A 13681-nucleotide genomic window follows, 5' to 3' on the forward strand; every position below is an offset into this window, starting at 1 on the left:
AAAACAAAAGATGTTTAATTATCGAACCACTAGGAAAACCACCACGTTAGACTTGCATTGACATGCAGGCCAACAAGTATTTTAAGGTTTCTTTCAGCAATTTGTGCCACAGCAGTTGAACCTTTAGCTAATAGTTCTTGTTGGCTCATTTGACCATAAAATTGTGCAAATTGGAAAATCCGAAAATAAATTAGCAGTTATGAAAAAGCTCACAGTTTTTACGCTACAATGACTTGGTTTTTTGGCTGCATTGAAATTAGCACATTTGAATCAAAACACTATTTGCATCGTAAGTCGTGATCAACAACTGGACGTTACTACTGGCAGAAAAGGCGAAGAAGACGCCAGCAGGAAGCGGGAGAAGGATGATGATGCAGCGTGTTTGTTGATCATTCATTGCCTGAACAAACGTATTCACATGTGATTTTAGATGTGTTTCAAACACGCATTTGCTAAATTGTGTTTTTAGCGTGATATCTAAAAAGTTTTGTGCACGTTTTTAGAGTAGGTCTCCTTTTGCCTGATTATTTTGTGGTTGTACTGGAACATCTGTCCTTTTAATGAATTTTACCTAAACAAGGACGAATTGTGTTGCCGCCGCATTCAGGGCTGCATTCAACCTCATTTGTTATGTTTTTTTTATTCCTATTGAATAACTACTGCAGATGGAATTGACTTAAGCAACAGTGGCCATATTTGTCGTCTCCTGTTTGTCTTTAATTGTTTGTGGATGTTGGTGAAAGATGAGAACAAGATACAACAGCTAAGTTTTTGAATGCAAAACCAATTCATATCGATAGTCCCATTCTATGCAAGTCTTTTCATTGGGAAACTGCTAGGAAAAGAAAAAATATTGAAAATCTCTAGGTTTCTGCTCTCACCGAGAAGTTCTGAAAGTCTGAGAAGAGTCTCCCCTGGGGATCTCCAAACAGCTCAGAAGAATGAATTGATTGCTTGTGATCTGATTCAGGAGCTCACAGCCATTATTTTTGGATGGGCTTGTGTGTTTCCCCAAACTGAGAATATCCCAGGATGAAGTACTGTGCTTTGAACGCTATCTGGATGCATAATTCACCATCATAGGGTTGTCTTGGTTTGCTTTTTTACTCTTTTTTTGGGGGGGATATACAAGTTTAGATTAGAAAGTTTAATGAAGTTGAGATGTTTTACATATCCTTGATCTGTTCTGTTGGGAAACTTGACATACTGACCCGGGTTTAGTGCCTTACCCCATAAAGACCTCATATGTCTTTAAACCAAGTTAAGAAATGACATTCCATTCCTTGAAGCTTTAAAACATATTGAAATTCTTCTGAAAAATATAACTAAAAATTATTTCACAAAGAGCATGTCCACAGAAAGTCCCATAAATAGTGTCCTTTAATGGCCCCTAACGGCTTGCACACTACTCTATTATACTGACATACTGAGCGCAAAATGTAGGATGTTGTCTGGTTATCTTTGTGTTTAGAATGCTGTTTTCTTCACTAATGTTCGGTAAAAAAACAACAACCGTGAATCTTTCACAACAGCTGTACAAAATTACACAGGTAAACAGATGCAACACAAACAAAAGGCGTGCTTTGCATTGGCAGAGGAATCTCCGTGTTTTTCATAGAGTTACAGGTATGCTTATTTGTATGTTTGTTATTTAAAATTGCACCTCTATGACAGCAGCCTCCGTTTTTCATTCTTGCTTGGTTTCACGTGTTTATTTTGTAGCCGTTATTTATTTATTTAATTGTTTTTGTCACTGTAGGACGGTAATTGTGACTGTAATTATGGTTTTCGGTTTCAGTGGCGTTTTCCACTCCGTTGCAAAATACAGCAGGCTCTCTCTGAGCACCGAGGCCTATTCAGCCGTCAGCGTTCTCTTTGCATGATGAAATGATTTGTATTAAAAGCCACCATAGACACAAACATCCCTTTAAAAAAAAATAAATAAAAGAATAAAAAATCCTCCAACATTCTGCCCTTGTGCAAATTTCTGACTGTAAACCTCGAGATCAAGACGGCTCGAAATCACAGTGACGTCTTTGAGTTATCGCTGTCAATTACTCAAGATAAATGGCTTTGGCATCGGCGAAGGCCAAGCCCATCAATCCGCCGTGTCTCACATTTGTCCTAGCTTCTGCACTCTATTGATTCTGCTTCCACAGCTTCCTTGATCCACTTCTGATGGTCTCTGACCGCAGAAGCTAACTTGAGCACTGATGTCAGATGAGAAGAAGGGAGTGTAACCCAACCCCCCTCGGTCCCCCTACAGCCAGGCCTCTGTATGGATTCAGCTGAGCCGATCTGCTGCAAACTACCCAGATTTCAATCAGGCTTTGATTGGATTGCAATATTTTTATTTATTTATTTAGTTTCGGTAGGCTGAAAGCTTCCTCTTTGATAGGGTTGTCTGACTCTAAAGTGCTTTCATTGAGCGCCTTTAGGATCGTGTGTCTGTTTCACTGTTTACAAATCATCAACCCATCTTTAATATCGGCTGAAGATAATCTGAATAAATACAAAACGCTGATTTCAACTAGTGATTTTTGGACCAAAAGCAGGAAAAAAAAAAAATCTAAATTTTTAATTGTATAATTTAAAATGGTGTCACTAGCTACAACACAGTCCTCATTGGTATGGATAGCTCTTTTCCCTTGATAGATCTAAGAAATGTTCAAAAACTTGAAGTTCTTATTAAATCCAGGTTTGTTTGTCTCATGTTTATATTTGCTTGTTAATCTGAAACTTGTAGGTGTGACAAAAAAAGCAAAACCAATACAAATCTATAAGATATGGCAGAATGTATCTGAGCCTTTCACCATGTAGGCCAAAATTCTGACTTTGTAAATACTCAAGGACTGAAAAAGAAGGTATTTTTATTATTAAAAACAACAAAACCAACAAATTTTGAAGCTTTTAAATGCTCGGGGATAAACTAAACAGAGATTATATGAATGGAAAAAAAACTAGGGTCTACATTTTGGAGAAAGAACGTCTCTAAATCATTGGAGATGCAAAGCAAAAACCTGCGGTTGTTAGAAGATGAATACTTTCTGTGGGTTCTAACACTTTTCTTTGTATTTCATGAAGAAGAAATTTGCGCTCAGTGTTTACTTCAGAGGTTTTCCTGTAGTTTCCTTCAGTGGTTCTAGAAAGCAGTTTCAATCTAAAGACGTTTTGATTTGTCCGTGAACAAAAAACAAAAATTCCTTCTTTGCATCAACTGGCAGGTTGAATTTATGTGCCTGAATTTGTTGAATTACAGTCGGGTTAGGAGGCCACACAGAACTATTCCTAGGGCCGCAAATGGCCCCAAGGGCTGCACATTGGATGTCCCTGCTGCAGGGGGACAAATACCTCCCAGTGTGTGTGTTAATACTCTTTTTCTAGCTTGGGCTCATTGTTTTGTCAGCTGTTTCTCTCCGCACCCAAGCTAAGCGTACTCAATTCAGCCCATCTCATCTCCATGAAATGTCTGTCAGAAGTATTTATCTGTCTGGTGGCTTAGCAGAATGACCATTCAGCCAGCCGCCGAGGGGACCGAGCCTATTGTGGAGCGTCTGGTCCTCTGTAAAGCAGCCGTCCGCTGAGGTCTTGCGATGGCTGTCTGCAGGATCGCCCACCGTCGCCGCTGATTCTCCCTCCCTCTCATTCCCCTCCCTCTGTCTCTCTCTCTGTGGCTCTGCCAGCAGCGCTCCGTGAGTTGGAAGCATTGATCGGTCCTGAATTGGACTGCGGCAGGCCTGATTACTGATGTCAGCGTGCGCCGGAGCATGTGGGAGCGGCGGGGCTCCGCGTGCCAAACCCGCAGCTGGAGAAGAGAGGTGGAGGTGGTCGGCGGTGTTAGATTGCGAAGGCATCATGCCGACACGTACTGTACGGCTTAAAACGAGCAAGCGGCCAACACTGTCGGCACGACCTGGATCCGTTTCTATGGCGGTGAAACCGATTTAGCGTTTTCCGACTAAACACTGTGGGGGTATTACAGGTCAAGCCAAAGGCTTTTTTTGCGTATCACACCAGTAATTTGCAGAGATTTTCAGCGCTGTAGGGTTCAGTTCTTCAAACGAGGGCAGCTGATTAAATGTTTGGATGTTTCTGTGTTCTCTTGTGACACAAGAGGGTCAGTTTATGACGTCGCGTCACGTGAGAGAGAGCGGGTTGGCGCTTGGAAGCCGCTCCGCACGCATCATTTGTTTACAGCCAGAACAGAGGCCATCATCTTTTCCACTAACAGAACAATAGCCATTTTTCCCCTTTTGCTCTGGAGACAATGAAGTGCCTTCCCGCCTTGAGAGCGACAGGCCAATAAAAAACGTAATTGGATCTGTCACTCAAACTGTGCTGCAGTGCTGTGGTGGGCAAGGCAGGTGGGTGGCGGTGGCAGATGCAGCGAGGAAGCTGGTCAACACGGAGAAAGACAGAAAAACGAGACGGAGGGGTGCCATCCTTCTGACCACAGGTGCTGTTTTTGCGCGCCACCTGCAGCAATGGCTGGTAATTGTTTTCCCCAAATGGCCAAATAAGCAAATGTGACTGTTCCTGAGAGACAGGATGCAGTTTTTCCAACCGGGTGTAGAATATTTAACTGGGTTTCATTGTTTTCTGGCAACATCAGGGATTCAAGCTGATCTGTTGGAGGCAGTGGAACGTAAAGTTGATTATTCATTTATTTATTTTTAGTTTTACATCATCAGAAACATACATGGAGTGTTGCCTTGATTCTTTCATGCATGTTTGAGAGATCCTTGAATGTCCCATGGCAACCGTTCAGCTGTGAAAGGTACCTGGGTCGACCAAGCACCAGCTTTCAGGCACAGCTGCAGTTTCCAAGCTTCTGAGGTTCCACATTACACAGCAGCCCTTCCCTGTGACGCCTCCACTCAGCTCCTTCAGACTAGCCAGCAGCAATTAGCAAACACCCGATGGAACATCACACCTGTTGAGCTCATAATAGGAGCTGCTTCTCAGTGAAATGCTGGTAAAAACATTGCTAAAGGGTTAATAGTGGAGTTATGTGACGATGACTTCCTGAAGGCGGAGTTTCAGAAAAAGCAGGAATTTTTAAAGAGACAGAGGCCCAATTTCAAGAAATCCTACAACAACCGCTATAATCTGGCTGCAGGACAGTCTGCTGTTGTTTGTAGGTATTAGTGGGTCGCCGACGTGGCTTTGATGCGGCTTCACAGGAGAGCAATGGCTGCCGGATCCTCTGAAGGTCACGGCGGATACACCAGGATACTGCGTGTGCTTTTACATGCACTTCGCCCATCAAATATGTTGTTTTTTTTTTTCTTGTTGTTGTTTGTTGTTCCCCAGTCAGGCCCAGATGATTTAATAATATCTTCCACGAAACGAAGCACAGAACATCCGCCTGTCACATTAAATCATCAGCAGATTGTTGCCGTCGTGTCTGCGATGCATCGATTATGTGCGTTTTGCTGCATGCATGTCGGCGCGCCCGCGCCCACGCTTCCCTCGCATCCAGCCGCGCGTCCGTCTGAGTTTTAACGACAAGTGCTTATATTAAGAGCCGATTTAGAGCCGTAGTGACAAAGAGGTGAAGCGCACAGCGGAGCGTTTGGCTCATCGAACGTCTGCTCTGCTTTTAGGAAATGGCTTTCTCGTGTCTTTTCCATTATTAAGCGGGCCGAGGACAGCGGCTCTGTCGATGCCGTCTCGCCAAAAGCCCATCCCGTTTCTTGTCTTTGTGAAGAAATAAAGATGTTTTAACTGTAACTTTGAAGTTAAAAAATGAAAGAGGGCCTCTTCTGGAATTTGACTGTGTTTTGCTCTAGAAACTTTATGGCTTTTCAAAACCGCCAGAGGGAAAATATTACACCTTGCCTTGCATCCAGAGGATAAAAAAGGCTCCTGTCCTCTTAAGCCTAAGAAAGATCTGCTTAGGAGCAGAAATCAGTTCCCAACTCAAAGAAACGAGTTTCACTTTTACATTTAAGCTTTTATAGGTGATTGACTTTTTTTGCTGCTATCCTGCCCAGGGGTGGACGATGTGGACTTAAAGTTTTATCACAAGATTTTGTGGTACGACTGTGATAAAACTGACCATAAGAACTTTTTTAGGTAAGTGTGTGGCTGTTCGTCAGAGCCCTGCAAACATAAATATTGCTCTTTAGAGTCATTCCCATTTAAAATATGGGACGCCAGTCAGACAAAGAAGTGTGATTTGCATCACTAAGGTGACTGCATTTAATCTTTTTTTTTCAAATATATTGGTATTTATTGATACAATCATTGAACAAACTGTAGATAAAATACTAAAACTAACAAGACAGAAAGTGCCGGTCAGAGCCAGGAGGAGAGTCTCGGTGCTGTCGGTCAGCATTTATCCACCGTCACCTGTGTTCATGCTAACTAGCCTTAGCATTCACTGCTGGCTCCGTTATAAAGAGGAAGAAGAAGCATAGCAGAGTGAAAAGGTCATGGTGTGAGCAGCGTGTACACAAGGTTGATTGGCAGCGCTAAGACCCTCCTCCTGTCTCTGACCAATCAGTGTATTTCTGTAGATGACAGAACCACCACAGGGAGTTTTCTCCTGTGTTGTGTGTTGTCACAAGACGATGAAAGCTTTAAGAAATATGTTTTAAAAAAACAAAAACACAAAAAAAAGCAATTTTTCTAAAAGTTTATCTCCGTAGCATTGATGCAATTGAGACTCTAAAGTTAAAAATGGCTGAAAAGTGTTGAATCTCTAAATGCTGTGAGAAGTTCTTAAATAAAGAATTGACACAAGGGAGGTAAACACATATCTGCTCCTCATTTTCCTAATCATTTTTTTTTTTCTTGGTTTTTTTTCTGTCAGTGCTGATGCGATCTCTGTGTGAGAATGCCACCGTGGGAGCCGCATCAGAAATCTGTTGGCCTGATGAAGTGCTCCTCTGCGCTATGAGAAGAGTGTGACATTTAATGGAGGTCAGCAGGTTTAAGCGATGTGTCAGCCACTGTACGCCGGAGCTTATCATCCAGCGGTGTCACGCTGACAAACACTGTTAGGCTCCCGCTCAACATAATCAGGGTCCGTACTCTGAACAGTCAGCCATGCGGGGTCAGAGCCTCGGCTGATCAATTAGCAATATGTGTCCGTTCCTCCATCCACCCCCCGTTCAAAGCCTCCTCATTTTGGATTCGTTAGGAGAAATGGTCCCTCCGCTGCCGGCTTCTAAAGAAAGTAATTACACAGAGAAGAGCCCCTATGGGGGATTAAAACAAATGACAGAGAAAACACAGCTCTTCCCCGCCGCACGCCACTCACTCGGGCTCTGAAGCCTCTCGCCTATAACCGCCTACACAGCTTTGCTGCGACGGGAGCTGTCGCAGCAAAGCAACGCTCATGAAAATTAGTGGGGTTTGAAAAGGGAGGGGAATCCGAAATTTACAAGGAAGAGCCGACGCGATTTACGGGCGTGCTGTAACTCGTAGCGTCGAGGGCTAAGGAAAACATACGGCTTTCGTACGGCTTCGTTGGAGACGGTGGCTGAAGAAGGCATCTGTCCTGCCAGTTTCATATGGAGACAGGCTGTGGGGAGTATTACTCATCATTACAGTCTCTGCTGGCAGCCTATTTTCGTCACATTACACTTGTATAATGAAGCGTCCTCGGGTTCTCCGTGCGGTTTACCATTAGCACCAGCCGCGGGCATTCATCCAAGTCGCTTTATTGAACCTTTTACACCTAGTTTGCTGTGTAATTAATACATTACTGCGCAACAATACATGTAGTGGAAAACATGGCCGTGATGCAGTTCAAATGTCTCTGGGAATTGCGGTCCATTTGATGTTGGGGTTTTTTTGTTTGTTTTTTTAAAGACGGTGCCGCTCGCTCGCTGACTTTTGATGACATTCACAAGTTCATCACGGTAATGGAAAGCACCGCTGGTCTGTCGGAGCCTCACGGCGCCGCATCCTTTGATGCTTCGGGTGGCCTTGATTCTGTGGGTCGCGCTTAAGCGTTCTTACCTCCCTGTATGGATGAAGCAAGTGGCCACGAAAATGATCAAAAGCACTCTGTCAATTAGATGAAAAGTACTTTTAAAATGCCTTTCTTTTATATTTTACTCATGCAAAGTAATCAATTCGTATGTAGGTAGGTTTGTGTGCCTAATCACCTAGTTGCACAATGTGACCTGGTAGAAGTATATAGGTAGGTACATAGAGGCAGGTGGAATAATAAAAAATTTTAAAAAATAGAAAATTGTATAAAATATAGACTCAAAAAATAAAGAAAACTGAATAAAAATGACAACTCTAGATCTTTGTTATATTTTACTTTGAATAAAGAGTAATCAATTGGCAACAAAATGTTTTCTTCAACAGGATTATTATATATTCTGCTGTGGCATGCAAACCTTCAGTATGGTAACCACCTCTAGCTTGTTATTGGTCTTCAAAATGGGAAATGTCAGTTTGCTGTGATCTGCAAAAGACATGATAAGAATTAGGAAAAATAAACCGAAAATCCATTCGAAGGAAGGATGGATGGAATGAAGGCAAGTAAATAAAATCTCCCTCTCCAGAACTCTAAATTTTGCCGCTGATAGTGGCAGCATCTTGGAGCAGCTCTGTTGAATTTGTTCAGATTTGTTCTTTTTTTTTTTCTAGACTTTTGTTCACATTGTATTTGGTTGAGGCGTTGTTGCATGTTTGGACAATTATTCCCTCCGGTGTTGGATGCTGTGCAGCTTTTTGACTGTCCTGCAGTTGTTATGATGCATAACCGTGATAACAAGGTGCTTTACGACTGGGTGCAGCCGATTAGCGTCTCAAAATCGCAAATAACGCCGGAACTACAACCCCAAAACCCAGAGGAGTTGAAAACTGGATTTCTTGAATGCAGAGCAGTGAGAAAAGGAGAAAGTTCAAACCATCGATCACATCGGTCAAGGATTCAACGTGTGTCTCAAATGTCTCTCTGCCTGGCTGTCTGACTGCCAAACAGAGATTGAAAGAGACGCAGCAGGAGCAAATGTGGTGGATTAGCAGTGCTTGCCAAGAACTAATAGTGTAATCTAGGGCATGTTGCTGTGAAATGTTGTCTCTGCTGTGCGGATATTAAAACTGTTAGCATGTCAAATGAAATATAACCTTATATCATAAGCTGTTGTTTGTCATCACATAGAAATGGGTAACCATGACATGATACAGTGTTCTCAAGAGAACTTGTGTTTTAAAATCACACCACCTGTTTCTTTTTCCCACTACTTCAGAGACCTTCACCCTCGGCGTCTTTGGACAATAAGGTGCCTTTTGTACCTTATGTGATGTCATCACATATTCCATACTCTTCATCTAGCACCATTGCTAGACGAAGACATTGCATTTTGGGAAAACATTCAGTTGTGATGGCGGCATGTTTCCTTCTTTCAGAAATGAGTAACTGTGGGTCTATTTTCACATTGGTCGTCGCTGCCTCAGCTACATGCTTTAGCAGGTTTTAATGTTGCAAAGACTCTCAACTACTTGGATTGTCTCTGGTGGTACTCTGAAGACAATTTGGTCTCAACAGAAAGTGACTACAAAGCTTAGCGACTGCCAAAAAGATGAGTTGTTCAAGAACACCGATCTTGGTTTCCAGTGGAAACGGCTCTCAAGAAGAGCTTTGGGGAGTAATATGCCTAGAACTTCAAACATAAATTAAATTGGATGTCTTAGTAGTTCCTGCTTGCGACTAGCTAACCTCTAAGCTCAGAATAAGGATGTGGGTATGACAACAAACCCGATCCAAAATGTGTAGCTTTTTGCATTTTACGGATGCAAACACTAAGGAACTTGTTCACAAACTGCAGTTATACTTTACAATGTGTGTAAAAGTATTTATTAATGACAATTTTTTGCTGTAGCGCTTTATAACAGGCTGCATCAAAGTGCTTTACAGCAAACTCGTGACTATAGAGATGGACAAAAACACTCTTTGTTTCTAACTTGGGATTTTTAAAAGCTCTATTTCTGAAACTAGAAATAAAACAATATCCTTCAAAACTCAAACTTTTATTATATTACTTCTTTACATTTCTGTCAGTGTTGGAATTTGTGTGTGGGGAAAAAGGAACTTGAAATAAAACCACATCCTTGAATCAAGCAATTAGTCAAAAAAATAGTAGAAATTTTCAACCTGTATTGTGTTTCTTCTTGAAATTTCTGTCAGTGTTTCCCAGAAACCTTGGTTTTCAATAAGGGAGCACGTGTTGTAAAAAGCTCGAGAAGCCCTTCAGTCTTTATTTGTGTGTGTCTCTTACAGGAACAAGGCAAAATCGGCGTGACGTTTAACATCGGGACAGTGGACATAAGCGTCAAGGAGTCAAACACAGAGGTAAACGACGGCAAGTACCATTTGGTCCGATTCACGAGGAACGGGGGCAATGCGACCTTGCAAGTGGACAACTGGCCGGTCAACGAGCACTTTCCCTCAGGTACAGCCAGCATCGTTTATCATTTGTCTCGTAACATAAAAGTGATAGTTCTATACAGCCTAAGAATCACTGGACACCATCTATTTTTTTACATTTATTTTTCAAGGGCAGTCAACATTTGAGTCGACAGCCTGGGAGGCAAGCGGTCACGAAATGCTTGTTTGACTAACTACGACTCAAAATACTTCAGTCCTTTCACGCTACCATACCTGAGTGGATGGGGGTGGGAACACTCTGAGCCAGGATCCTTTGTCTTGCAAGAGGCATTAACTGTGCAACTTTTGGCCAGCTCAATACGAAAACAGGGATTCAAAGGCACCGAGAGGCATTTTGGTCGATGGCGAGAAGGAGAAGGAGGCAGAGAACCTAGGGTGGCCTGTTGGCCAGATAACACCGCTGCCTCCCTGTATCTCTCATTCCCAGGTCAGCAGAAGCGGCACGGCAGCAGAATACAAATAGGCTCATCAAACAGAACCCGCTCCGTTTGGAGGTCTGGGAACTCTGCTTCTCTGTAGCAGATACCTGTGTGCTGCTCTCCAAGTGAGGAGAGACTGACAGAGTGGAAGGACGAGTAGAAAAATCTCTTCCTGCTTCTACTCCAGTCCGGTAAATTGGACTGGCTCTCCTCAATTTCTGTCTTGAGGTCGCCCACCTTTCAGAAAGCTACATTGCTTCCTCCTTTCATGTTCTCCAATTTAGATGGCGTGACAGAAGATGGCACGAACTCCTTTGACTATCTTAGTACAATAGTGGCGTAAAAGCAAGATTGCAGTTGCTTTGGTTGTGTTGTTCTACCAAGGAATGGGTGCAGTCATGAACTGAAATGTATCAGGTGCACACTCGGCCAAAAACAAACAGACTTCTGAAAAGACAGCAAATCTGAGTTGACCAGTTTAGCCTCCACATGATGCTCCCAGTAGCAAGTCTTCACCAACCGCAGAACTTCTTCCTTCCTTGGCATGTCGGGTGGTTTGGTTCAGAGCCAGCGCAGGTGACACTAATCTCTTCTGTCTCGGGCTTTCTTTTGCTTTTGGCTGTTTTTCGCCTTTAGTTGACCAGATGACTTCAGACAGGTTTCATAACTCCATTCCAGCCTGAGTAATGGGGCCAAACGATCAAACAAACCAGTGCATTGTGGAGTCAAAAGCAACATCAACAAATTAGAGTTATAGAAGCGTGCTGGTGGTATTTTTGAGTGGTTTTTCTTTTCATCATTTTACTAAAGCATAATTGCTGGAAAGTCAAAAAACTGTCCTATACCTATTTTAAACAGAAATTATCACTAACTACTTTTGTAAATAATGGCACTTTATTGTAAAGTTGGCACTTTTAATGGACTTTTAATGCAGCTTTGCATTAAAAGTAGCATTATATAGCGAATGACACTTTATGAGAACAGTCATAGACATTCATAAAGACTCCTTGATGTTGGGGGTTATGACATGTTTATGACAGCGTCATGTCAGTCTTTTGTACACCCAGTCACATAAAGTCTTACCAGACAGATGTATTCATCACTGGTGGATCATGTAGATATAACTTTCATATTTCACCAAATTTCAGCATGGTTAGCCAATCGGGGATGTATTTATTTTTTTTACCCCTGGATGTAATGAAGATCTCATTTCTGTCTACTAGTTGTTGTCCTCAGGCAATCAAAGTGTTGCAGTTGACTTCTGCACCGATCCTAAGTGTTGGTAATAAAGCTGCAGGAGCCCTCAGCGCCCTTCCCTTCTTCCACCCTATAAAAGTCTTCTCCTCACACCCTTTGAGTAATTGCATATTAGAGTCCAGGCTCATGCTTTCTCTAACTCCTAATGCTTTACTCAGCGGGAATAGCGGCCAAAATGCTCCAGTGTACAAAGTATAAAAGCAGAGAGGTGAAAATTTTAAGTTTTTGTGCCAACATTGTGGATTCTGCAAAAGATGAATTCAAGTCAGACGACATTCAGATTTAAACAAACTTTTCTTTCACTTCTTTGGTATCATTTCTCTTATAACTTCATTAGGTTCACATCTTCTTTAGAAACAAACGAAGAACAATCATTTATATTTCATCAAATGAATTCTTTAAGCCAGAATCTGGGACAAATTGTCACAGAGCCGATGTGTGTGCATCAGTTAGCAGATAGGAATCAGTTTTGCAAAAACATACAAATACAGTGTATAAAAACAAACAGCAACTTTAGCTTGTTTGCCATGCAACTTAATTTTGATTATGACCACAGGTAATAAATAAAGACGACTTTAACATTTTCGATGAGGTAGTTTGCAGTAGGACCAAGACTACTGTGACAAATTATTCTAACACGATAGTAGACGTATATTAAAAGCACATTTACACCTACTGCAGTTTGGTGTACACAGTTTATGTGATACATTTCTAAAAGTTTGATCAATGCTGGCAAATAAGCTCGATAAGATATTTACTGTACGTTAGATTTATTTCCCTGCTGCGCCTGATAAGACAGTGTGAGAGCGTGCATACGCCTCAGCTTCTGTTTTCATTAGTACGTCAGCAGTTCAGAGAGAAACAGGCGTTCGAGTTTTGACAACAGGTGCGGCGTTGACAAATTGGGAACATCAGTTTTATGGAAAAAAATAGCTGGAATCACTTAAACACTGTCAAGACAGAGCGAAGACAGCAAATGCAATAAAGTGAAGATTGAACGTCGTGTAGATTATTAAAAAGTAAAGTTTATTAGCTAAAGTTGGTGTTCAGCAGGCCGATAAGGAGGAACAGCGGCAAAAACAAGAAACATTTCTCGAGAATAAAACAGGAAAGATAACAAGTGCTTTGGATGTAAAAATGGTCTTTGCTGAATATATTTCTATCATTTTTGTTGAGAAAACATTCTCATCACACATCGTTAAGCTACACTTACAAACCAAATAAAATAAGTTCATGGTATCATTTTATATGGATAAAGAAACTGGAATAGACAACTGCATGGAGAAACTAGTCACAAACATTCCTCTGGTGTGAATTTGACCCATTATTCCACTCAAATTGTCTCATTTGGAAACCCATACTTGTTTACTCTTTAGACTTTTCTCATCAACATCCCAGTACATTCCTCCTACTTTCAGTAATATGACGTTTGCAGGACCAAATGCTGTAAATCAGCCTCTGCCATGATGCTTCTACCTGCAAGCCTTTGGTGCTTTTAGGAGTGATTTGTAAAACTATTCTTCCTCTGAACACCCAAAGAGTTCAGCTGATCTGACGAGACGCTCCCATTATTTCACTGTCTGGAGCA

At 41.9% G+C, this 13681-nt stretch overlaps 1 protein-coding gene across 13 annotated transcripts in view; it reads left to right on the forward strand.

Annotated features, from left to right (window-relative positions):
• The window catches only part of nrxn3b (neurexin 3b), a 533834-nt gene that overhangs the window by 467699 nt on the left and 52454 nt on the right, over window positions 1-13681 (forward strand). For all 13 annotated transcript variants that reach the window (XM_044106666.1, XM_044106675.1, XM_044106665.1 and 10 more), the window contains one exon: window positions 10250-10421. In XM_044106666.1, the coding sequence (XP_043962601.1) occupies window positions 10250-10421 (172 nt within the window). The remainder of the gene's footprint in view (window positions 1-10249; window positions 10422-13681) is intronic.

The sequence above is a fragment of the Gambusia affinis genome, linkage group LG22, assembly GCF_019740435.1.
Source record: "Gambusia affinis linkage group LG22, SWU_Gaff_1.0, whole genome shotgun sequence".
NCBI classification, from domain to species: Eukaryota; Metazoa; Chordata; class Actinopteri; order Cyprinodontiformes; family Poeciliidae; genus Gambusia; species Gambusia affinis.